Genomic DNA, 27,156 nt, shown 5'->3' on the forward strand with positions numbered 1-27,156 from the left:
CGTGAACAGTGAACTCATCTTTGGTGTATAGTAAAGGGAAAAATTCACCAACGGTGTCTGAACACTTTGGTGACTTTCAAAATGATACCTGAACTCTGAATGTTATCAATGTGATACCTGGATTCATTATTTCGTATCAATGTGATACCTACGACTAATTTCCGTCATGGAACAGTTAAATTTTGCACGTACGATGCACGTGAGTCAATAAATAAAGATAAAAAGACCGATTTACCCTCAATTTTTTTTTTTCCTTTTTTTTTTTTTCTTTTTTTTTTCTTCTTCTTCTTCGATATTTCTTTCTTTCTTCTTCTTGCTTTCTGCCTTCAGCGACCACTGGACTCCACCGCCACTGAGCAACTGGCTCCTCCTCCGCCGCTCGAACACCTCCCTCTGCCTTTGCAGACCTTCACTCCCAGCCCGCCGATCAAGCGCGCCACCAGCCTGCCTACGATGCCGACGAAGGTCCAAAAATCGAGGATCCAAAAATTGAAATTGAAATTGAAATTGGGATTGGGATTGGGATTTGGTTTTGGATTTGGATTTGGTTGGGTTCTCTGTAAACTTGCTGGTGTTTTGTTGTAGTTAAATAACTTGATATTAATGGATTTTGAGTTTGAGTTCGAGTTTTGGTGGAGGTGTGGTTGTGGGTGGTGATGGAAAATGAAAATCAGAGTTTCTGCAAGGTCTTCTTGGTTCTCACCGCCGCTGCTGGTGTTGCCACCTGGCTCCGCAGTGCCGCGGCGAACTCCATGGTGATGTCGCGGTCGGGGGAGGAGGAGGTGTGGGCTGCAAGGTCTTCTTGGTTCTCACCGCCGCTGCTGGTGTTGCCACCTGGTTCCGCAGTGCCGCGGCGAACTCCATGGTGATGTCGCGGTCGGGGGAGGAGGAGGTGTGGGCGGATTGATTGCTAACTGGTGGCGCGCTTGATTACCTGGACCTTTGTCGGCATCGTCGGCAGGCTGGTGGCGCGCTTGATCGGCGGGCTGGGAGTGAAGGTCGGCAAAGGCAGAGGGAGGTGTTCGAGCGGCGGAGAAGGAGCCAGTTGCTCAGTGGCGGTGGAGTCCAGTGGTCGCTGAAGGCAGAAAGCAAGAAGAAGAAAGAAAGAAATATCGAAGAAGAAAAAGAAAAATAAAAATAAAAAGGAAAAAAAAAATTTGAGGGTAAATCGGTCTTTTTATCTTTATTTAGTTACTCACGTGCATCGCACGTGCAAAATTTAACTGTTCCATGACGGAAATTGGTCGTAGGTATCACATTGATACGAAATAATGAATTCAGGTATCACATTGATAACATTCAGAGTTCAGGTATCATTTTGAAAGTCACCAAAGTGTCCAGACACCGTTGGTGAATTTTTCCCTATAGTAAATATAAAGGATGAAGAATACTGTTTTACTGTTTCTTATAAGGGGCGGAAAAGCCCTATTTGTCCTCACTGTTCCAGGATAATATCAAGAAGGTGGAAAAGTCATTTCTGACCTTGCTCTTCTCTGCGTTGGATATGGATCGTTGTTTGGGTTTGGAATTCAGCCGCTCAGATCAAGAAATAAAAAAGCAAAAGAAGAGAAAAGAAGGAAAAGAAGAATCGAAGAGAGGGGAAGATCTCGCCGATAACCGTCGGGTTTGGAACTCAGCCACTTAGATCAAGATCAAAAAAAGCAAAAGAAGAATAGAAAAGAGGAGAAGATCTCGCCGAGAGAAGAGAGCAGAGAGAAAAGAGGAATAGAAGAGACGAAAGCAGAAACGAAAGAAGAGAGAAGAAAGAAAAGAGGGATAGAAGAGAAAAGAAAGACGAACGGAATAGAGGAAAGGAGAAGATCTCGGCGACAATAGATCGGTTGCAAGGTATTTGTAGTTTCAATCGTTCTGGGTTTTTTGTTGTTGGATTTTTCCTTCTTTTGTTGATGTTTTTGAGGGGGATGATAGTTTTGGGATATTTTGAATGAACTGGGGGGATAATTGTTTCTGATTCTTAGATTTGTAATAGCTTTGAAATAATTTTTCAATGATAGGAATCGATTGTTATTTCTGAAAGTGGGTTGTTTTGTGTACTTCCTTATTTATTGCTCTTAAAATCAAAACAATTAGACCGCTACATGTGCAATGAGTTAAAAATTTTGTAGAGGACAATGAATTGTCAAATTATTAAAGATTGGTTGGGCTATCTGTTTCAAATTCATTGCTTATGAAGAATGATCCACAAAGAAATAGAGAGATTGGGTGTGATTGTTTGCTTGGCTTTGCACAGATAGCTGATGTTCAGAAAAGGCAATTTTCACGTCATCATCTGAGTAGGAGGTTAGTTGTTTCTAAGCCAATTTGGTTTTTGTTTTCTGAGCTGTGAGTTTTTTTTTATTATTGTTTGTATTCCTGAATTTGTGATAAACTTATATTTCTGTTTCTAATTGTACTGAAAGAAAGAGTATAGTTGTTTCAAATATTATAAAAACTGATACATTTCATAAATTTTATATCTACGTGTTTCAAAATATTTTGGGTTTAGCATTTTTGGATCAGTTTGTATACATTTGATGTATTTACTTAACTGTTTTCCAAAATAACAACAATGTGCAGCCTATTCTATGGACATGTGAGGAATGGAAGTGATATGTAAATGTGGTTATAATTCACTCAGATTGTGGTTATAAATAAATATTTTGGTTGTAAGATTAACCTGTGCATGTTTAAATGAATGATGGTTGAAATATAAGAAGGTGAGGTCTCTGTTCTTCTAATGTCCCGTCTTTTTTTCATTTTCTTCTGTCATTTTTTCATTTTCATTCAGTCATCTGTAATCAGGAGTGAGTGAAAATTTGACTTTCTTATATTGAGGAGTGATTACTTGGAAATGTGACTTTATTTTTCTGCCTGTAGTTTAACAAGGTTAAATGTTATTTAGCATATCAATTTCTACAGCACAATCTCAGTATGAATTCTTATATTTTTTTTGGCAGCTATATGTTCACACGGCTGTTAAAATTTTATTTTTTAAGTTGTGGGTTAACTTTATTGACATTTATAATTCAACTTTCTGGTGTAGAATTTTTTATAAATTAATTTATTGTCAGGCTTTGCTTGATTTTTTTGGATTTGATTTTATTTCATTTTGAGTCAACAAAACTGCCCCTAAATTTAGAACTAATAACGGTAGAATTTTTAATTATTTGCCCTTTATGTTCATTTGTAGAATGTGCTGGGGATGAGTTTTGTTTTTTTGTTTTGGTTGTCATTGGTTCTCAAAGTGTCCAATCTGGCTAATTTATATTCAGGATTGGCTCACTTTTAATGGGTTATGTTTCTATATAACAGTGTTTAATTAGAGAAAGACCCGCAGGTATATCAAAACAATTTGCCAAATTCTTGAAGTAAGGATTGCATCTCTGCTGTTGTGTTTTTTTTGTGTTAGTATTGTTTGATTGAAACTGTTAAAATATTGGGGGATTTTATTGTAATTGTTTTATCAATTTGAGTAAATATTATAGTTCAATTAATTTTTGTATTCATGAAGAAGAAATCATAGTGATAGGTTTTGAGTAATTTTTATTTGTAATGAGGACCTGTTGTTTTAGAATAGAAAGGATTGGAGCAGGCGAGGCCGATTAAAGGAAGAGGAGAAGAACTTGGTTTGAATTCTGTTTGGATCAATTTTGGGTCGTCCTTTCTGTCGATTTTGAAAGGTTTCAAATTGAAGGTATTGCTTTATTGATTTCTATGTTTTTTTTATCTTCATTGGGGTTTTTTTTTGTGGTTGTGTTTGAATTGATATGAGCTTTGATGTTTTAGGGGTATTGTTTGCGCTCCAGTTTGGGATTTAAGTGATCGATTGGAAAAAGCTGAAGGTGACGCTCTCATATTGATTTCAAAACTTTGCATTTTGACTCATAGGGGTTTTGATGTTTTGGGTCTGTGTGGTTTGGAATCTGAACGATTGATTGAAAAAATTTGAGTTTTAATAAATTACTGTGTCTTTACTTTTATTTTTTTCTGTTTTTCTTTTTAAGTTAACTAATGGCAAATGAAGTGTAGTTTTTTGCCATGTGAGCGCTAATCAATGTCATACATATTTGCAAGTTAAATGAAGCATTAGTTTTAATACAGGAATGTAATGCATGACAATTTGATGTCCTTATCATTCATATCTATTATGTAAACCAAACCTAACTGGTACGAGCGTGGTTGTTCACATACTTTGAAGAAATTGAAAAAAAAAATTATTGTTGTAAGACAGATTCTTCTCCTTTATTTTTCTTATTTTCTTTTTCTTTTGTTTGTGCTTTAGTTTAACAAATATTGTATTGCTGTTGTTTTCTGTAGTTATATAATTAATTTCATAATTATGTTACAGTTACGGTTGCTTTTTACAGAATTTATGCAAAATAGTCTACATATCATTTGGCTGCCACTGTTCCTTGGTCTACTGTTTAACGTTGTGTCCATCTTTGATTCGTATTCAGGTATGAACTTTGAATTTATGTTTACTCAGTTAGTGGCTTTGTTTGTTTTCATTGTGTGCTGTTTTTGTACAAAATACATGATATAACTATGTTTGTCCGACTAACTATGTTGCATTTTGTAATTGGTTTTTGCTTTCTGTTCATTTTACAGAGCTTTGGGACAGTGTGCACTCAGGTAGTTTTAATGTTTTGGATTGAGATTTGATTATAAGAGTGGTTTTGAGTCATTTGTTATTTTAATTCCCTTTCTTTTCAATGTAGTTATGGCATGTGATATCACGCACAAAAGAGGAAAAAGAATGTTGGAACAAAATGATGCTGAAGGTCTAAATCGTGATGCAGAGATAGAAACAAGAAACAACAGTGAGAATTTTTATGCCATGAGAGGCCAAACTGATAGTGGGGATTTTGGTACAGAGGGAATGCATCAAAGAAGATCAAGAAGACCAAGACGTGGTATGTATAAATTAAAATTGAATGTATTTTGTTCTTCATGAATTCAAATTCTGTAACATTGTGTCAATGTTTTTTATAGTTACTGAACCTGCAATAATAGAGGAAAAATACACTTCTAAACAGTTGAATAGAAGATCAAGAGGGCGAAGACATGGTATATATATATATATTAAAATTGAATGTATTTTGTTCTTCAATAATTCAAATTGTATAACATTGTCTTAATGTTTTTTATAGTTGCTGAACCTGCAGTAACAGAAAAAAATGACAGCTCTGAACACTTGATTAGAAGAGTTGAACCTGCTGAAGAAAATAACACTCTGTTGTTGAATCAAACTTTTGTTAACAGTGAACATTCGCATGTTAGTCATACAGGTATAGTGGATGAATTTGTATCAGTTTTTAAAAACATTTCATGATATGTTTACAACATTGTTCGATCATTTTGATTTTCCTTTCATCTAAATTAATACAAACCTAATGGAATAAGAGGTATAATTTTTTCTGCATTCATCATGACTTCATATTTACAGTCTGAGTAATTTTTATCATAATTGGCATCATTGTTATTAATTTATGTCATATTTTACATTCAGGTCACTGTTCGTTCTCATTCGGTCAGGCATCATATCAGAAAAGTAGAGCAGGTTATTTTTGTTAAATTTTAGTCTGTGTATCAATCAAATATACATATACATTTGCTTACTAAATATAATATTACTGTTGTAGGATTGATTATGAGATATGAAGATTTGGGTGATAATATTCATGAATGCAATTATTGCAATGCGAATTTTTGGTCTAGAGAGGCTCTTAAACAATCATCTTCAAATGCACCTCTCATTTATACAAATTGCTGTCAAAAAGGTCAAATCCAAGTTCAGTCATCAAAAGAAGCTCCATATTTTCTTGAACAATTATTAGATCCAAATAATGACTCAAATAGCAGAGTATTTAGAGAGAATATTAGAGTCTATAATTCAATGTTTTCTTTTACATCAATGGGAGCAGCAATTGATAAAAATATTAACATTGGTTCAGGTCCCTATGTTTTTAAGATAAGTGGGCAAGTACACCATTTAATGGGTTCTGTTTTACCTTCTGATGGAGAATGTCCTAAATTTGCTCAGCTATACATATATGATACAAAAAATGAGATTTCAAATCGGATTAATGCTATTGATCCTACTCATGTTAATACGAAAATTAAGCCAGATATTGTACAAGGACTGATAAAAATGTTTGATGAAAACAATGATTTAGTAAAAGAATTTCGAACAATGAGAAACAAGTTTGAAGCTCATTCTTTATCTTCGTTTAATATGACTATACTTGATCATCAACCTACTGATAGTAAACAATATGAACAGCCAACAAGTGAAGAAATTGGTGGTTTAATAGTTGGTGACATTGGACAATTTGATTCAAATAAAGATATTATTATTCAATCAAATAGCGGAAATTTACAGCGCATTTCTAAAGTACATCCAAAATACATGTCATTACAGTATCCAATACTTTTTCCTTATGGTGAAAACGGTTATAGAATAAATATACCAATGCATCAAATTGCACAAAGTCGCACAGAAAAAAAACGAAATATATCAATGCGAGCTTTTATTACATATCAACTTCAAGATAGAAATAATAAAATGAGTACTTTGTTAAAAGGTGGACGATTATTTCAACAGTATTTAGTAGATGCTTATGCAACAGTTGAAGAAAGTCGTTTACATTGGATTAGACAAAACCAAAAAAATTTTCGAACCGAGACTTATAAAGATATTTATAACGCACGTTCAGCTGGAATTAACAAAGTCTGCGACTTAGGTCGAAAAATTATTTTACCAAGTTCTCATACAGGAGGTCCAAGAAATATGATTAACAATTATCAAGATGCTATGGCAATTTGCAGAGAATATGGTAATCCTGATTTATTTATAATTTTTACTTGCAATGTTAAATGGGTTGAAATACAACGATATTTAAAAGATAAACCCAACTATAAAGCAGAAGATAGACCAGATATAATTTCACGAATGTTTAAAATCAAATTGCAAGATATGGTTGCTTATATTAAATCCGGACAACCTTTTGGAGAAATTGAAGCAGATGTTCATACAATAGAATTTCAAAAAAGAGGACTTCCTCATGCTCATATGTTATTTTGGTTAAAAAAAGATTACAAATGTTATACAGCAACTGATATAGATTCTATTATTTCCGCTGAATTACCAAATCAAGATACTGATCCAGAACTTTTTGAAATTGTAAGTCAATTTATGATTCATGGACCTTGTGGACAAATAAATACTAAATCTCCTTGCATGCGAAATGGGAAGTGTTCAAAATTTTTTCCAAAACCATATAACATAAATACTATATGCGAAAGAAATGGACCTTCAATATATAAACGTCGTGATGATAATACAAAATTTGTAGTGAAAAACAATATACATATTGGGAATAATTTTATTGTACCTTATAACCGAGATTTATTATTAAGATATAATGCTCATATTAATGTTGAATCATGTTCTCAATCAATGTTGATTAAATATTTATTTAAATATATTAATAAAGGACCAGATCGAGCTCGAATTTTATTACATCAAAACTTAAACGACGAAATTGCTGCCTATCTTAATTGCCGTTATTTAACTCCACACGAATCTGTATGGAGGCTATTTGAATTTTCAATCCATTCTCGACATCCAGCTGTACAACATTTACCTATTCATATGCCTTTAGAACAAAATGTTATATTTAATGAACATCAATCTTTGGAATCAATACTAAAGCAAAAAAGCACAGAAGATACAATGCTAACTGGATGGTTTAAAGCAAATTCAATTTACCCAGCTGGATGTGGACTAACTTATACAGAATTTCCAACTAAATTTGTTTGGGATGATCGTGACAAATATTGGACGCCAAGAAAAAAATATCACACAATTGGTCGAATAGCTTATGTATATCCTGTTGCAGGCGAATTATATTTCATGAGAATGTTGTTAAATATTCAAAAAGGATGTTGCAACTATGATTCAATAAAAACAGTTAATGGCATTACATATAGTTCTTACCAAGAAGCTTGCCAAGTTTTAGGCTTATTAGGTGATGACAAGGAATGGATTGAAGCATTAACAGAATCTTTCCAGACTGCAACATCTTTTGAAATTCGGCAACTTTTTGTTACAATAATATTATTTTGTCATGTTGTAAATCCTGAAATGTTGTTAAATTCATGTTGGATGCATATGAACGACGATATTATCCACAAAGCTAGACTTGAACTTTCAAATCCAGCTTTAATTTTACCAGAAGCAGAATTGAAAAATAAAGTATTATTTGAGTTAGAACAGATATTTAATAAATCTTCAAGTTCATTAAAAGATCATCAATTGCCAATGCCTAATATAAATGAAATATTTGAATTAGATAACAAATTACTGAGAGAAGAACTAAATTATGACCGTCTTCAATTGAAGCTTGAACACGATAATTTGGTGAGTCAGCTAAATACAGGTCAAAAAATTATTTATAATGACGTTCTTAAAGCAATTGAAGAAAAGACATGTAATACATTCTTTGTTCATGGTTATGGAGGAACTGGTAAGACATTCTTATGGCATACAATAGCAAATAAATTAAGATGTGAAGGCAAAATTGTTTTAGCTGTTGCTTCATCTGGAATTGCTTCATTATTACTTCCAAACGGTAGAACTGCTCATTCAAGATTTAAAATTCCTCTTACCATTAATAATTTATCAATATGTCCAATAAAAAAAGGCACTCATCTTGCAAAATTAATTGATAGAACAGATTTAATTATTTGGGACGAAGCTCCAATGGCTAATAAATATTGTTTTGAGGCATTAGACAAATGTTTACGTGATATTTTATCTAATTCAAATAATCCACCAATTAATAAACCATTTGCTGGAAAACCAATTTTGTTAGGCGGAGATTTTAGACAAATTTTACCTGTTATTACTGGAGGAGGCAAAGAGCAAATAATTGAAGTCTCCTTAAACAGTTCATATCTTTGGTCATCATTCAAAATATTTCATTTAACTGAAAATATGAGATTATCAAAAAAAAATTTGAGTGATGAGGAAAGAATAAATATTTCAAGTTTTGCAAATTGGTTATTACAAATTGGAGAAGGTAATATATGTTTAATTAATGATGACAATGATAGAGATGCATCTTGGGTTGAAATTCCAGAAGACTTGCTTATTCATACATATAAAGATCCAATAGAAGCAATTTTCCTTGCAACTTATTCTAATTTCAATATTAATTACAATAATTTTAACTATTTACAAGAACGTGCAATTGTTACGCCACGAAATTCTACAGTCAATGATATAAATGATTATATTATAAATTCGTTACCAGGTGAAAAAAAAATTTATTTAAGTGCTGATAGCATATTGGTCAATTCTGGAAATAATGAAGGTATCAATACTTTGTACCCAATTGAATTTTTAAATACACTTGAATTTAATGGCTTACCATCACATCAATTGATTTTAAAAATTGGAATGCCTGTCATGCTATTACGGAATTTAAATCAAACATCTGGTTTATGCAATGGTACAAGATTAATAATAACAAAATTATATGACAGATTAATAGAAGCAAAAATATTAACTGGAAAAAACATAGGTCAAAATTTTTTCATACCAAGAATTGATCTCAATGTATCTGAAAATAAGTGGCCATTTATTTTTAAAAGACGGCAATTTCCGATAAGACCATGTTATGCTATGACTATTAACAAAAGCCAAGGTCAATCATTAAATCAAGTTGGTATATATTTACCAGAACCTGTTTTTACACACGGACAATTATATGTAGCACTATCAAGAGTCACATCAAGAAATGGTTTAAAAATTTTGATAAACAATGATAATCATATGCCAAACAAATACACTAAAAATATAGTTTATAAAGATGTGCTACAAAATGTATAAATTATGTCTATAATCTTTAAAGAAAATTGAAAAAAAAAAAAAATGCAGTATATTTCGAAAACTATCCCTCACGCGGTTACAGATACTCTGGAATCTGGATAGTCTCCTCCTTCACACTCTCCCTCTCCTCCTTCAATCCACTCAAGTATCTACAATCCAACGAGCCCGCAATAGTTGGCGCCGCGATGGACGAGTCAGCAACCTGCTTCATCGTCCATTTCCCGGTGCCCATCATCCCCGTCTTATCCAATGAGAAAGAGCCCTTCTTTTGTGCTCCTGCTATAATGGTTTTCTGTCTCTAAATTCAACTTTCAAATTTGTGCTGTGAACAAATGGTGGGATAGTTTTCAAATTTGTTTAATAACAGGTGGTTCTTCATGATGGCAGGACAGAGTAGCTCATCTTCGTTCATCAATGACAATTAAAAAGTTCTTAATCCCAGCTGGTAACTGATCTGATACTTAGTCAACAAAAAAAAAGAACAAGAGAAGAGGCCCTCCTTTCAAAGGTAAGCAAAACTTTGAATCCCCAAAGCTCAATTTCCCTGCAATACATTTTGGTTATGAGTTAATTAAGATAGTTGGTTTTCGTAGTGATTTGTGAAGAATTGTTCGGATCGCAATGATTTAGTGTTGTAAATGGTTGAAGTTTTTCATGGTACTTAAATTGCATAAGTAGTTGCATTCCAGAAAGGCACCTTTCTTTCTGTTTTTTGTGTTCATAAGCAATTGGTCATAGTTAAAACAGATATATTGAATTTTGAATTCCATAAGAAGGAGAAATTTGATCAATATTAATCTGTTGCTAATCTGTTGACTTCACCATTTCATATTACTCAAGGGTCAAAACTAAAGTTCAGTCTCTCTGTCTTAACTTCTGAGTTAAACCCATATCACCAGTCTTTGAAACTTTATACTTGAAATTGATATTTGAATCTCTGATGCATGAAGAGATTGAGTCGGAGGCTGAGATTTTAGGAGACATGGGGAAGCTTATATGTTTGGTGGTAAAGTCAGGGGCAGATCCAAAGCAAGTTATTATTAAGAGCATAGATGGGAACACTTGGTTTTCTTACTTCACAAAACTAACAAGTTCTTTTATTCCCCAGGTCCCTCCTTCAAAAAAAAAACGATGCCTGCTCTCTCTTCTTTAGATTAAGGATCAGACTGTTGCCATCTAATATTTTGATTTCATGGATTTAGCATCTCTAATTTTGAACGATGGCCTGAATTTCATCTAGGCATGCAATTTGATCTGCCGCATAATCTTCATTTGATGTATAGGATGAATTCTTAGCACAGTTTTTATACTTTCCTTTCTTATTTGGTCTTCCCTTGCAATGATTTTACTTTGTATTGGCCTTTTTTGCAAAAGGAAGTTGTAGATAGTTTTTGTTTCTTTTTAGCACTGTGGTATTGGTTTTTAATAGTTTATTTTTTCTTCTTCTTAGAACTGTGGTGTTGGTTTTCAATAGTTTTTGTTTCTTCATTATGTTCTTTAGTATTTCCTCTGTCTTAGAGGATATAATCTGCGAAACACACTTCTTTGTCAATCCATTGCTGATAAAGTGAGTGAATTTTTAGTCATCTCATAATTTTCTTAATATGTGTGTTCCAATTTTTATTTTCAAATGCTGCGTTCTATAGTGCTATAGGTTCACAAAGAAGCTCTAGCTCTTTTCTCTAAGTTGCATCAGAGTGGATTAGGTCATGACGATGTCAGTGAGCACTGTGTTCTTAGTAGGATAAACAAAGTTGATTATGATGAAGGCAATTTGACAGCTGATCACGGTTCAAATAATTTCCTTTCTAAAGTATGGTTAAATTCGATAACGGTGCTACACAGTGAAGGATCCAAAGTTGATTATGGTTTTTGGGAAATATAGTTAAATTTACCATCTTTAACTGTTATTTAAATTTGGAACAATCAAAGGTTTTGAAAAGATTGCAGCATTAGCTTTACCATTACAGATTTCAAAAAATATATCAACGGAATTACACATTATATAAATCTCAGGTCTTTTGAAAAAACAATGAGATATGATAGATTTGAAAAAACAATGAGATATGATAGATTTGAAAAAACAAGGTCAGGCAGTCCAAAATCCTTGGTTTTCTGTGAACCAAATTGTACTTTTGTCAATACATATACTTCATTTCAAATATACTTCATTTCAAATTCATTGATATCACGTAGAGCCTGTGAGATGGCTGGACAGTTAGTTTATTGTTTGAATGCCTTTTTACCTCAAAATGGAATATTTTCTCAAAGTAAGGGGCACAAAAAAGAGTTGCATTTTTGCCATAAATGCATTTTGGATTGCAGGACTCTTTGCTTTATGGTTAGTTAGGATATTTCTACTCAGGTTTGTGTATGTTATCAATTCTTTTGGACCAAAGAAGATGCACAGATATAGTTTGCATAAAAGTTGACACTAAAACTATTGTATTATAATTTGGTTTGCGTGATTGTATACATCATTTCAAGGACTAGACATCTATTAAACAACACCAACAATCTGTATTAGTTGCTAGATAAGACTGAAGCATATTTCAAACTAAGAATCTATTAAAGGGATCCAAGTCTGTTTTTTTTTTCCTTTTTTTCAGAGTTATTTACTCAATTCTCATTCCTTAAACCAATGAAGTATAGATTCTTTTGCGGTAACATAATTAGCCTATACTTCTATAAAGTATAGAGCTGGTATGTCTATAGTAAGAGCAAAATGTTATTGAAGAACATTTTTGATATAATATGTTAGTGATTTAATTGCAATATTTTGGTGGTAAGCTTTAACTGAGCCCAAAGTAAACACAGTTGTTAAAGGTTAGACATTTTAAAACAAAATGCAGTGATTGGTCAAATTTAGTATAGATTTGCAATTTCTATTAGTGAATGCATTTCACCTGATGATGAAAGGAATGAGAAAATTTTCAGATTGATTCAATTAATCGATGCAGCAGCATTAAGATCGTTTTGAGCAGATAGTTTTTGTAAAAAGTTGAATAAAGTAGAATATCGAATTTGGATAAAGTTGAATAAAGTTGATGAGCATTTAACATAGGAAACCACTATAGTTGAATAAAGTTGAATAAATGAGAATATTGGATTTGGATAAAATTAAATAAAATTTATGAACATTTAACATAGGAAACCACCATAGTCTTGATGTGCTGTGATTTCATTGATATTTTCACTATCACTCTTTTTGTCATATAGTTAAGGTTTAGAATGTAAGATTTTAAGAACCCTAAACCCTTTGTGGATAAAAATCTTAGTGCATATATTTATCTGTGTGTGTACATATATAAAAACTATGGAGTAATTGATAACTTATGTACAAATGATCAATGTTGTATGCTTGAGTGATCAAAATTGGGAATTCATTTGGACAAATTGGTTTTTGCTTTTCTGTCAGAATTTCAGCTCAAGTTACAATTTTTGGGAATGTCATATAATAGTTTAGGTTTCATAATGGAGTTACGAAGAATGGAATTCTTCGGATTGAGTTCTCAGATATTTGTATCCTTTGTGTAAATAATTCTTTGTTTTTCCTTTCTATTATACATGTTTTCAAAAAATGGTGCCATGATGTTTCTAAATAGGTACATTCTTCGGTTTAAATTGATCAAGTGTACCTTCTTTACGAGTAGAACCATATACAGCTTACGACTTAGTAATCTGAAGAAAATTTTGTTTTGGACTTGAGAAAACGTTCAGAAAAGTCAAGTTGAAGAGTTATGCAATTAATATTATCAATGTAGTTGACAATGATAGTTGGAATATAAGTCTACAAACTCCCATCTTGCATCTGAATATTGTGTTATTATGGGTTTTTGGTTTCATCTCTTCTTTGGTTGTATTCCGATTCAGTATGAATTTTGCTATCTAGGTTTTTTCTTTTCTATTGATTTTTTTAATAAATTTGTTTAACTACTACCGATATGCTGAATTCATAATCTTTCACCTTCTTGGTTTTCTCTCTCGGTTTTTTTTTTTGTTTGGGTTATATATGCTGTGTTTTTTTTTTTTTTTTTTTGACCGACTGCTTTTGTGCAGGTTTAAAACAGAATAGCAACTAAAGTGTCAAAGCTGCAGAGTTTCGAATAAAAGGTGGAGCATTTTTTTAATATTTCTTTCTTGGATTGTGACAAGCTTTAACTTTATGATTATTCAGTTTTTACTTCTGCTTTATTTGATATTCCAATGGAGTCGCAACCCACAGTTTCTTTGTGAACGGTGAGACATTCCACTGCAGAAAAAGACCGGTCTTTCTTTGTGAAAATTCATTTGGTTTGCATATTTATTTCACATTCCAATGCAATCATATTCCAGTCCAGTTGGAAACCAGAATTTCTTTATTCCCTGACCAACTGCTTTGGTGCAGATTTAAAACAAAAAAGCAGTTAAAGTGTGAAAGCTTTAGAGTTTAAAATCAAGGGTAAGCCATTTTGTTTTATATTTTTTTCTTGCGTCTTTTGTGCAAAGCTCTACAGTCTAAAATCAAGAGTGAAACATTTTGTTTTATATTTCTTTCTTGCGTTTTTTCTTTTGTTCATGTTAGTGCTTTAGAAAGAGAAACTAGACATTGGCATAACTTTTAGCGATATGATTTTGCGGTTGGTAGTATATGGTTGTTGATTTTCATATTGTCTTTTCAGGTGACATAATTGTTTCACTTTTACTTTGAAGTGAAGACAATATCTGTATTTCGTACAGGTAAACCTGCCCTGTCCCCTTTGAAGTTTATTTTTTCTTTTCACACAATTTCAAATTTGTGAACTATCTGTGTTAGAACTGATTGGGGTACAATTGGTTTGGTTTTGATTTTGTTTTCTACTTTCATTGGTTATCAACTCATTGGGGTTTTAATTTTTTAGCAGTTTTGTTTGTGTCAGAGTTTCACATTTTAGTGGCTGATTGGCCTGGCTAATTTGAGTTTGATTTTTGCTTTGTTTTTGTGGTAAAGTTATAGTGTTTGGCCATTTAAAAAACTTTCTTGATTTTTCAAAAGATTTCAAAAGATTTATGCAGCTAGGAGAATTAGAATGTTTGTTTAAAATGTGATTTCTCAAATTCAGTATCTACACTTTCAACAGTATTTGCAGCTTTTTTGGTTGTCCACACGTTCTTTTATTGGACACAAAGTATTTTCAAAACATTTCTTCTGCTTTAAGTACTCAACAAATAACTGAAGCATGTAATTTTCTTTTCTGCACTTTCAAAAATCATATGAAATAAATACCAACCAAGAATTATTGTTTCATGACTGATGCATTCATTTTTGACATTATTGATCAATTGAATTTGCTAGATGATCGATAAACAACAGTTTTTGTTTTGTTGGTTTTTTTCTTCTTCCCCATTTACAATATCATCTACCCTCATGTTCTATGGCTGTTCTCTTTAATGTTGCTGCATCTCTAAGTTTAGTTGATTTCATGATTTCCTGTTCCAAACTCCACCCCTGTAACTATATCTAAGACGGTCCAACTCTGATATATAAAGCATATTATAGGGTGGCTTAAGTACTACACGATGTTGATAAGAGCACAATTGCAATATACTGATCTTATAATATCTGTATTCATAACCTTAAGATCAATTTGTAAATCCAGAAGTAGCTCCCTAACATCAATTTGTATATATAGCCCAATAATAACGTAAATTGATTTGTCCTAATCACTTTTTTTTTGTTTTTTTCCATTTTCTACATTCTATGCAAAACATTGTACATCATTTTTATATATTTTTCTGCTGCTGTTCCTCTGTTCATTGGTATTCATTATTGGTCATAATGCAAACTGATTGATTCACTTATTATCTGTTTGGAGGTACTCTTCGGCTTATATTATTTGCACTGTAATCATGATGATGTTGCATGTAAGAAGAGCCAGAGATTTGCTTAACAATCACAGGTAGCTATGTCTTCGTTCATTTCTATTTTGCTGAACATGGCTATTGACCCGTTCCTCTCAGTTGTTTGTTTCATCTGCATTCTTTATTTCCTGAAAAAGAAAGAACTTTGGTTGCACTTTGTTAATTGAAACCTTTTTTGTCTTATGCATGGGTTAATTAAATTATCAGTGGGTTCTTTTTTGTTTTTCTGTCCTTTTTTGCTTTATCAGGAAAAAGTTCTTTAATTTTTTTTTTCTTTTTTCTAAAGTAGATGTTGAAAGACTTTTGGTCCGGTCTCCTAATTCGAAACTCCATCGTTAGCTTGCAAGAGTACCAACAATTCAAATGAATCCAATTTCGTTTCAATCACAGACACAAAATTCATTATCCTTTGTCCTTACTATATACTATGAATTCAGCATATAATACCAAATATATTTTAAACTGACCACGTTTTCATTCCTCAAATTCAGACATGATTTAAGAAACCAACAATCCAGAAACTATAGAATTAATAAGCAGCTTTTAATGATGTCAATAAACAGATTTTCAGTTACTCTATTTAATTTTGACTCTTCTATGGTTTCACTTTTTCTACTTTATTGCTTTAGGTAACATCTAGGACACTAATTTGACCAGACTGAGCTTCAGAGGCTGTCATGCCTCTCTCCTTTCTCTACTCTAAGTAGATCTAATTTTCATATCCCCTCAGAGAGTAGTTCAAAATTTTTTTGTCCTCACTGTCTGACCACAATATCAAGTTGGTAAAAAAGTTAAAACCATCACTTTGAGGTTCATGCATGTGTTTCTAATCATGTTTATTCTATTTATTATCATTTTCCTTTTGTCTTTGGTAGAAGTTATCTGGGATTTTGATTTTTCAGCTTTTTTTTTCCGCATTAAATTTTTCAATGTCTGCATCACAACTATATTTTGTTTATATTTTATTGTTTTTATTCTATTATATAAACAATTGCTAAAATGGAGGACCATGACAAAACATTTATAAATATATTCTAAATCTTACACCATCTAAAACAAAACAATAGCACATGGGTGTGGATACCCACAATATGGTATACATTCAACGTGGCTTACAGCTGTCAAACAGAAAACCAGACATGTAGATCCATTATGGTGCTGACGTGAATCATACATAACCATTGAGGCCAACATGTTTAAGGACTATTCACATATCATCTTAAAGTCAGTAAAACCCATGCCGCATGCTACAGATTTACTGAATACTGATTACTGAAGCCATGCCACACCGTACAGAAAACAAGATTTTCCAAACAGTAACAAAAAGGAGTTTCCTGTACCAACACTTTCTTACCCTCAAATACCAAGTATATAGACCACAAACACAGCCTCTGTCCAGTTTCAGAGTCTCCATCTTTATCCATAACAACTGTTAACCCACAGCAAGGTCAGCTACCCATGGTTTTCACAGTTCGAGAACTCTCCATCTTTATCCATCACCATTGTTGTCTTTCAATGCCTTTTTTACAAATATATTCCTCCCTTTTTCAAATCATCATTGTATTTAACACATGCATGTTTTGATTATTAGACAATCTAGCTTCTTTTTCAATCATCTACAATACATTTGTTTACCAAAGTGTTTGCCTTCACTCTTACATACAAAGACAGCCGTTCTGTTCTTCTTATTACTTAGATCAGTTTAATTGTTGATTGCAATTTTTATCTTTACTGAACATGCCATTTTATGGCTATCATAATTGATACTTTTCACATATCCATGGCTTTAAATTTGTTTCATTTATTTTTTTGTCCTTCTCTCAGCTTTTCCACCATCATACATCACCATTTGTATATTTGGATTCATTTTTAAATTTTTTTTTTCTTTGTTATTTTTATTACTTGAAGAGGTAATATCTCAAACTTCACATCATATATTTTTTGATACCATTGTTATAACCATCTACCTCTTACCTCATCAACTTCACCTTCATAGTTCATACTTATTCTATCTTATAAATTATCTTTGCTTATTGTTTTCTTTATATTTTCTACCCTAAAAATAGTTGGAACCTATGAATATATTGGTACTCATTTTCTTTATTGTTTCATTTTACCATACCATGTTAGCCAGTACTATTTCTCCGAACTGTAACAAACAACAAATCAGTTGTAATCAAGTCGCTGTAAGAAGAACAGCGAAGCAATGGCAGTAAGTCCATTTTAAATTATCTTTGTTCCTTAACTTCAATAATTTGTGAATATTAATCACCATTTTTTATTTTATAGAATGAAGAAAATCCAAGACCAACGTTGATCCGAAACATAAGACCCTTTTCCCTAACTTTGAAGGTTAGAGTTCAAGTGTCCAGAATGTGGAGACCAAGGAGATTCCAGAGTGAGATATACGACGGCCTCCACTATCTTCTAATTGATGAAATGGTAACTTTGCTGCAAACCATATAAAATTAGTTCAATAACTTGAAAATTTGAACCAATATGCGTCTCCAATATCATTATTAATGTTTCAATCTAATTTAACACAGGGAGATACAATCCATGCCAGGATTGATGAATCTGATTATCCTCATATTGCCAACACAATGCAACAAGGAGGAATATATGACATCTCTGTGTTTCATACACAAAGGGATCGTTCCAAATGCAAAGTTGCAAATCATGAAGTCCAGCTGTGTTTCAATGAATCAACAAAATTTGATCTGGTTGAAAACGTTGTCCCTCCAATCCCAGAATATTCATTCCACCTTCTTGAGTTCAATGAATTAGGACCACAAGCTGAACACCAACCACTGCTCATAGGTAATTTCCAAATACTGAATAAAACACTTTTATTTTACATTAATACGCTGTGCCAAATATAAAACCATACTAAAAACCTTTATTTTTTGTCCCTCTTTTTTTTTTGTCTTTGTTTTAATTGTAGATATCTATGGCTGCATCAAATCAGCCACTCCGGAATACCAAGTTCCTATAAAAGACACAAACAAGATGGAATCAAAGCTTGAACTCATTGTCGAAAACCTAAGGTATATTGTATCCATAATCTTTTCAACGAATAAATTTTTCAACTCTGTCATTGGATGTGTGAACTTCATGTTTTGAAAAAATGTAGGAGGGAAGATCTCAAAATATTTCTATGGGGTGACGCTGCAAGAAAATTCAATCTGGACAGTATTGGAGCATCAGGTTCAGCAATACTTGCTCTGATCACAAGCTTCAGAGTGACAAAATTCAGACGTAAGAATTTAATATAACAGATTACTTTTCTTCATCAGAGCATGCCCGAATTAGTTTTAAACAATCTATTATCATCTGTTAGTTTGGCTTATCTCACCTCATGATACAAAACTTTTGTCCTTTGTGTTCAAAACAATTATATCTCTCTTTCTTCACTTCAGCTTACATTGTTATAATGTAGATATTAACTTCTTTTCATTTGAAATATGGGTTGAAATTTAAAGGGATTCAAGCTAGGCTTTTCAATTTCATTGCGATGGTTGTACAGTTTAACTATGTGGGTGGGTTGGTTAGAGTATGTTTTAAAAGACTGGTATCGGGAATTGTCAGTAGCAAACAAAGTTTTACATGTGTGCATAGTGAACTGGGTAGGGCAGTTTGTATCTTTGAGTGTTGATGAATCAGCTGAACAGCAATTGTTTTAAAAGACTGGTATGGGGATTTGTCAGTACCAAACAAAATTTTACATGTGTGCATATGTTTTAAAATTTGAACAGCAATTGGAATGATGAACCCAAAATTCTGCCAAAGGGTGTAAACTCTTTACTAATTCTTAGACTAATTGGCAAGGGAAATAATAATTTACATGGATACATGTTAAAGTTAGCAAGACAAATTAGGAATGTATTAGAGTATGTGATTGAAATTGTTTATCCTTGATAAGTTCTATGCTCAGCAAGAAACTTTGCATTCGAAGGTTTATCTGTTGGGTTGGAGTCTTTGGAGAGAATTGTTTGTGATTGCAGTGGAATCAAAGTCTGGGAATAAGGAGTGATTGATAGAGACATTTAACAATTTCCCTCATACTAAAGCCTTCTTTGGTTCGATCAAGGCGTGTAAATGAGGGTTTTCTCTACATGCCTCGATCGAGAGCCAAAGAAGACTTTGGTATAAGTTGCAGTAGTCTGATTTATGTTTGTTCCATGCTTTGTTTAAAGTTCTTTACATTTTGTGCTCTTCGATTGATAAAAACTGTTTCAATTTCTTCATAAACAATTGGTTTCACAATTTGCAGAACAAATTCAGGCATCAAGTACAACTCACTCTTGCATACTGATAAACCCACAAATTCAACAAACACAGGAATACCAAGCTGAGTAAGTTGTTTTACCACACCTAAACAACTATATTTCTCACACAAAAACAATAGTGCTTTAATTCAGTCACTAAATTCCAGGTTCTCCAAGCCAGGAGACAGGGTAAAAACAATTCCTCCTCCAACCAAGCGACTAACACCAGAACAAGCCAAACAACAGACCACAATGACAGTCTCACAACTCAATGCATTGGATCCAGATGTATATACGGTATGAAAGGACAACATTTATTTCCGTTTTCATTTCAACAATCACACAGCTTCTAATCTTCAATTTATATTGTACAAGGAGGTCTACTGTACGGCTTCTATCCGTAGATTCTCCATGCACAATGGTTGGTGGTACAAGGGTTGCTCAAGTTGTCATAAACAGCTCAAAAAAAAAGAGGATGCCACTGCATTAAGCTGTATTGACCATGGCACACAGATTCCTCTTCCATGGTAATCCTATTATAATTTTTAGACATTACTGTTTAAAAGACTAGATATATGACAGTCAATGCCAATCGATATTAACCAATGTGACTCCATAATTTAATTTTAAAGGTTTAGGTATAATTTGCTTAGTCTAAATTTTATGGCAGTTTCAAATATTAGTGTTTTAAACATTAGGCAATTGAAAATCAATACCAATCAATGTTAACCAATTCGATTGAAAATAAGTCACCATCTATGCTTTTGATTTTAAAGCTCATTTGTGTAAACAATTTTGTTAGTTTTCAAATTGCTATTATAATCGTTACTTCGACCGTTCACTACATGCTTCGATTAACTGAAAAATAACCTTAGTATCTGAGGAATAGTTATCTCCATGGACTATAATTTAAATTATGTCTGGACAGAGTTGTTAGATACTTTTCCCATTTGTTTGTCTTTTTTGTTTTTTTCCGTTCATTTCTTATGTACAAATACCTTTTCTGCTCTCTTTACAGGTATAGAGTGGAGATGAAAATTTATGACAAAACTAATCAGGCAACAGTCATGATCATGGGAACAGAAGCAGAGCAACTGTTTGAGATCACCTGTGAAAATTTGGTTAACAAACGATTCTACCCCAAACATGAAACTGTACCAGAAGAAATGCAAAAAGTTATTGACCAAACCTGCCTATTTCTGATCAAGGTGAATTCTTATGGTCAGTTGCTGGTAACAAACATCTTCCCAAATCACCAAGCTGCTCCATCATCAACACAAGCTGAACCAAATACTGCCACACCAGATCGCCTCTCATATCAAAGAAAGAGAATGACTGAAGGAAGCAGCAGAGCATTGTTCATTTCAGATTCTGAAAAAAGGATGAAGAGGTATATATTAAATCCTACCTACACTACCAAATTTTAAATAACTTATTTTACGCCTTCTTAATGCCTACAGTTATTAATTTTATTATTCATTCATCTATTCAAAATTTACAACAGCTTTTAAAATAATACTTTAACTAAATTATATAACGTACCTTATCGTGAACATTAAATACTCTCTCCTTAATTTCCTTCCCAATATTTCTAACCACGTCTACTTCTGGTTTAAAGTGATGCGCAGAACAAGCACACTAGCACAGTAGTGTCCTCATCAACATCATCATTCCCAGAGAAAGAACAATATGAAAAAAAAACCGACTGAGTGAACCTATTTCACTCTCTTTTGTGTCTTTTGACTGCATATGAATCAATGCTTTCTAGCTGCGATACGGATCAGTTTTCAATGCATCTGAATGAATGTCATTCACTGCATTTTGTTTAGCTGCAACTATTGTAATTTAACTTTTTGGACAAATGCAGCAAACTGATCAGTCAAAATCCTTTGTACAATTGGAGTAATTGCTAGCCTAAGTTAAAAAACTAGCAATTTTTGTTATAACTCCAATTAAGCAAAGTTGAAACTCAATGTAATATATGTCTGTAAAAAGTCTTTTACTCTTCAAACAATGTATGACACATTCTATTTCCAATTTCATTCCTTTAATTTCACTGCACAGTTTATTTTAAATTTTGTTTATATCTTTTCAAGTTACAAATATTAATGTTCCATTCTGTTCCATTCTTCTCTCTACAACTGTCTAATATATTCATCATTCATCACATCATCTGTTTCCATATCTACTCATTTAAAACTAACCATCAAATTCAATTGTATACCTTTATTTTTATATATCCAATGCACTCATTCACTCATAGCAATCTCTAAACAACACTTTGCTGACATTCAGGTATGACATTCTAACCATTTATTGCAACATGATTGAAAATTCTAATTCAATCCTTTTTGTAACACACATTACTTAATCATTATTACATAAATTTTCAGATTCAGCTTTTCATAATGATGGAACAAATATTAATGTTCCATTCTGTTCCATTCTTCTCTCTACAACTGTCTAATATATTCATCATTCATCACATCATCTGTTTCCATATCTACTCATTTAAAACTAACCATCAAATTCAATTGTATACCTTTATTTTTATATATCCAATGCACTCATTCACTCATAGCAATCTCTAAACAACACTTTGCTGACATTCAGGTATGACATTCTAACCATTTATTGCAACATGATTGAAAATTCTAATTCAATCCTTTTTGTAACACACATTACTTAATCATTATTACATAAATTTTCAGATTCAGCTTTTCATAATGATGGATTCTGTGCTCCAAACGACTATCCTACATTCAAAAGGTAAGGATTTATCTCTAAAAATTGAAACCTTTGAACAGTGGAACATGATATACCTGTTACTAGAAAACGTGCCAAAGCAAAATTTCAAATTGAAGAACTGGTACAATAGGTATTATCATGTGTCAGACAGTAATTTATCAAAACTGCTACAATGAACTGAGCTATTTGATTTCACAGATGATTTGGGCAATGAACTGAGCTACAATGAACTGAGCTATTTGATTTCGCGGTATAATTCCAGTATTTGAAATGCATGTAAGTCATTTTTCGTCCATGATATATATTTTCTTCACCTTCATTTAAACCAGCTTTCGATAACATGGGATGATCATAATATTTTCTGCAGATGCAGGCAAATCCTCCCATGGAGCACATTCCCCCTCATCAATCATGGGGTCCACCTCAAGGTATTCCACACAATACTGGTGGCGGTCCTGGAGAAACAGCCGCATAATGGTATATCAGCTTCTGGAGAAGAAGCTCCTATGGGTGTTCATACATCATCAAATGCTCAATCAGCACCATCAATGGTCTCGCAGGTTGTTTCTTTGACTTTTTTTATTTTTATTTAAAATTTATTGAATATTAAAATGGAAAAAAATTATTGTAATAACTGGTCAGCCATGTTGTTCTGGTTGCATATTGAAAAACTATTATCTTGAGAATGTCTTTACAGGTCCTGTGATGAGACATGATCTTTTGAGGTCCATTTAAATGTTGCTTTCTATTAGGACCTAACTTTTTATATCATCATCATTCAAATTTCCACGCAGTTATTGATAAAAAGGACTACCCTCATATCAAGAAAAAAATGGAGGAAGGTCGTCTCTATGAGATTTTCCAGTTTCACACCAAAGACAACACATCCAACTACAAAGTGATTGACCATCGACCTCAAATTCATTTCAATCGAACAACAGCATTTTTTGAAGTTGAAGACACTTTCCCGCCCATTCCACGCCATGCATTATTTCTCCTTGAATTTGACCAGCTCAAAGCAATTATGGAGAATCAAAAGGTTCTTATAGGCAAGTTTATAACATCTAAATGAATGATCTAATTTTGTGCATATCATATACTTTGTGATTTTAACTAATCCTCTGTCTTATTGTGTGATGCAAGATCTATATGGCTGTTTGAAATCTGTTGTGCAAGAATGCCAAGTCGCTCTCAAAAATGAAAACAGAATGGAAACAAACTGTGAAATCATACTTGAAAACTTGAGGTATCATATTAAGAAATCCTTTCAACATTACAAATATTTTTCTGTCTAACTCACAATCAGAAACAAACTTTTTAAACTTGAAATACAGAAGAGAGGATGTAGGGATCGCCCTCTGGCGCCATACTGCAAGGCGATTTCATGTAGAGGCCATTCAAAAACATCCTGCACCTTTGTTGATCGTATTCAGAAGATTGAAGGTTGGTGTATTCCAAGACAAAATATTTGCCTCAATCTCTTTTCCTAACTTTATATCAGTATTTTCGTTTAAATTTAAATTTGATTAGAAAGAACCAATGGAAATTAACAATATTTTTGTTTACATATTTGAGAAAAAGCAATCCTATTTCTGAATAAACTTGAATTCACCGGATTACCAGACTTGATTTGTCGTAGTCTAGACCATACATATTGTTTGCTCTTTTCTATCCTGGATATTGTTATTCACATAATACACTATTCTTTAAACAATAAATTCTCTAACTGTTTGGCTTTTTATGATTATCAGACCAGATTAATCCATCAACTACACAGCATACTTGCTTCATCATCGATTCATCCATTCCTCAGAGAGAAGAATATATGAAAGAGTAAGTCTTTTCATTGTAATAAAATCTATTTATTCTTACTGTAGACATATGAAATGCTTATGTCATGCCGTAATTTCGGAAAATACTCTATTCAGTACTCATAGGAAAATTTTACTTCTGTATGGATATCCAACATTTCAATTATATATTAAAAAAAAACACTATTGCTTCAGAATTTGAACTAGCTACTTGATTCTGCTCTTCTTTTTTTAAAGCTCCTTTCTTTTCTGTGGATATCCAACACTTGAATCATTTTTCTAAATTTTCAGAATCATTAACAATACAAGCTCGAAATTTTTTGCAGATTTTCAAAACCAGGGGTCAAAATCAAGGTGATTCCATATTCATTCAGGTCCCCAACACCAGAACAAGTAAATGACTCCAAAAAAATGACTGTGTCTAATCTCAATACACTGAATCCAAAATCATACGGTATGAAAAAGTACCTTCTCCACTATTATCAACATTCACATTTTTTCCCCTTCTATACTCTAACAACATATATGTATACATACAGACAAAGATGGTGTATTGTGCTGCTTGGATATGTAGATTCTCGACAAAGAACAATTGGTGGTACAAAGGATGTCCTTCTTAGGATGTCCATCTTGCTATAAACAATTAAGACAGAAACAGAACAGTGATCATTTCACCTTTACACAGCAACATGTTCAGATTGCTCTTCCCTGGTATACTTTATAAAACCATGAGAGTTTAATTTTATTAAATTTCAATTCAATCATGACAGTTTGACTACTCTATCTATGTTTTCCTCATTCCAATCAATCATTTTATGTGCAATTATAGGCTTTACATAACAATTGAGGATGTTGGCAATGAAGCAACTGTCGTGCTGATCGGAAAACAAGCTGCGCAAATATTTGGTGCTGCCTGTCAAGAGTTGGTAACTAACCGACTGTATCCAGATAAATAAACACTACCAGAAGAAATTGAAAATACTATTGGTAAACTGATTGTCAGAGGAGTCTACCCAGATCCACAAGATTCACTACCGTCTACAGAACTTGGACCAATGACCACAACAACAGATTATCCACCTTCACAAAAAGAAGAAGTCATTGAAACAACTGAAAAACCACTGTGTTTTTACCTCAGCAAAAAGGCTGAAGAGGTAACAATTAGATAAACTTAATAGTCCAAAAATCATTGTTCAATTGTACCATACCATTTACACAATATTGCTAATCGATTCAATCTTAATTACTTTCTTTTAAATTGATACGCAGGCTCAACATCAAACAGCCACATCATCATCAATCAATGACCAAAAGACCTAGGAGCAAAGACCTCATCAACCAGAAAGGAGTGTTTTGTATGTTTTTGTAGTATAACACTTATGCTATTTATGCAGCTGCAATGAGTACAACTTTTTCTTTATATCTGTACTTAATGAATCAACTGGAGTCTTTTGTCTAACTACTTTTTGATCATAAACTCCAGTTGATTTACCAGCTGTAACTAAAACTGACCAACTTCTACTCAACAATGTATATCTGTAATCGATGTATATTAGTTGGTTCAGCTAGGTTTGTCAGCTACCTTTGTAAATCTGTACTCAATGAATCAACTGGACGTTTTTGTGTAATACTTTCTTTATGAACTCCATTTAATTTAGCATGCTCATTTTTTGAATACTAAAAACATTGACCATGTTAGCTACTCTGTACCATCTTCTACTGAACAATGTGCAAATCATATTGTATTAATAACATGTAATGTTTTATCCTTTTAATCATCGTAGCAGCTTTTGTTTCAAATAATTCTTCCATTATATTTAATGCATTCACTATACAATTACATGTATAGCACACTATTCAAAAAAACAGAAACAAGAACAATTCTTCATCTTCTCCAAATTTCAGGTATCTATCTACAGTATTACATGTTTTCATCATATTATTATTGTCTCTCTCAAAGTTACTGATCTGAAATGAGTTTTCTACTCTTTGCAGACTCAATGAAAATAAAGACATCAAAATACGAACGACAACACCATCACTAAATTTCTGTTTTTCTTATAAAAGGTACATCACTTATGTTTTCAATTTCTGTTCAATGTCTTTATCTTCATATTACTCAATTCCTCATTTCCCAAATTCGAAATTTGTCCAAAAAAAAAAAAAACCAAAACCTCAAACTTAATCAAGTCTTATTCATTTCTTCAAAAATCAGCTCTACCATTTCAGCCCTATAAAAATGTTAAAATTCAATAGATACAGAAATTCAGTCATTCAAGATATGTATGTGTTTCTCTTTTCAAGTGGTATACAATGTATTTTTAATTGTTTTCCTCTTCTTTAGCATTTTTGTATTAGACCTCTAAATTGTTGATCGATATCTTTATAAGTTCAAATAAGTTAGGTATTACTATCTTCTTCATTGATGAAGAAACAATCAGTTAGGGAAAAGAAATAATGGTTATTCTTACAGATTTATAGCAGTTTTTTGAACTAAAGTCATTCAATTACAATACGTATTGGATATTTGGATGTTCTTAAGTTATCTTAGTTT

The 27,156-nt window shown here is 32.6% G+C and overlaps 2 protein-coding genes across 9 annotated transcripts; both read left to right on the forward strand.

The window, feature by feature from the left end:
* Nucleotides 1-1,378: 1,378 nt before the first annotated feature.
* On the forward strand, nucleotides 1,379-11,780 carry LOC133722814 (uncharacterized). Its single transcript, XM_062149680.1, has 13 exons — nucleotides 1,379-1,848; nucleotides 2,252-2,301; nucleotides 3,578-3,694; nucleotides 3,787-3,842; nucleotides 4,349-4,457; nucleotides 4,609-4,632; nucleotides 4,719-4,913; nucleotides 4,993-5,067; nucleotides 5,151-5,288; nucleotides 5,510-5,560; nucleotides 5,643-6,394; nucleotides 11,397-11,462; nucleotides 11,550-11,780. Exons 5-13 carry the CDS (start codon nucleotides 4,373-4,375, stop codon nucleotides 11,778-11,780), a joined length of 1,617 nt encoding a protein of 538 aa, XP_062005664.1. The 5' UTR covers nucleotides 1,379-1,848; nucleotides 2,252-2,301; nucleotides 3,578-3,694; nucleotides 3,787-3,842; nucleotides 4,349-4,372.
* Nucleotides 9,942-26,230, forward strand: LOC133721384 (uncharacterized). 8 transcript variants are annotated; one of them, XM_062147983.1, is made up of 26 exons: nucleotides 9,942-10,182; nucleotides 10,283-10,403; nucleotides 13,955-14,008; nucleotides 14,283-14,336; nucleotides 14,557-14,614; nucleotides 15,730-15,813; nucleotides 17,906-17,987; nucleotides 18,065-18,217; nucleotides 18,322-18,595; nucleotides 18,720-18,822; nucleotides 18,909-19,033; nucleotides 20,049-20,130; nucleotides 20,211-20,340; nucleotides 20,419-20,570; nucleotides 21,062-21,433; nucleotides 22,437-22,812; nucleotides 22,990-23,067; nucleotides 23,159-23,351; nucleotides 23,586-23,830; nucleotides 23,935-24,037; nucleotides 24,126-24,234; nucleotides 24,543-24,624; nucleotides 24,929-25,056; nucleotides 25,142-25,313; nucleotides 25,432-25,756; nucleotides 25,872-26,230. In XM_062147983.1, the coding sequence occupies exons 7-16, from the start codon at nucleotides 17,982-17,984 to the stop codon at nucleotides 22,450-22,452; spliced, it is 1,413 nt and encodes a 470-aa protein (XP_062003967.1). In that variant the 5' UTR covers nucleotides 9,942-10,182; nucleotides 10,283-10,403; nucleotides 13,955-14,008; nucleotides 14,283-14,336; nucleotides 14,557-14,614; nucleotides 15,730-15,813; nucleotides 17,906-17,981; the 3' UTR covers nucleotides 22,453-22,812; nucleotides 22,990-23,067; nucleotides 23,159-23,351; nucleotides 23,586-23,830; nucleotides 23,935-24,037; nucleotides 24,126-24,234; nucleotides 24,543-24,624; nucleotides 24,929-25,056; nucleotides 25,142-25,313; nucleotides 25,432-25,756; nucleotides 25,872-26,230. The 8 variants fall into 8 exon arrangements, with proteins under 8 accessions (XP_062003967.1, XP_062003966.1, XP_062003963.1 ...); XM_062147982.1 differs by having other exon boundaries at nucleotides 22,755-22,812; XM_062147979.1 differs by lacking the exons at nucleotides 22,437-22,812; nucleotides 22,990-23,067; nucleotides 23,159-23,351; ... (6 more) ...; nucleotides 25,432-25,756; nucleotides 25,872-26,230 and adding an exon at nucleotides 21,662-22,104 and having other exon boundaries at nucleotides 10,263-10,403.
* The last annotated feature ends 926 nt before the right edge of the window (nucleotides 26,231-27,156 follow it).

This window comes from Rosa rugosa, chromosome 7, assembly GCF_958449725.1.
Source record: "Rosa rugosa chromosome 7, drRosRugo1.1, whole genome shotgun sequence".
Lineage (NCBI taxonomy): Eukaryota > Viridiplantae > Streptophyta > Magnoliopsida > Rosales > Rosaceae > Rosa > Rosa rugosa.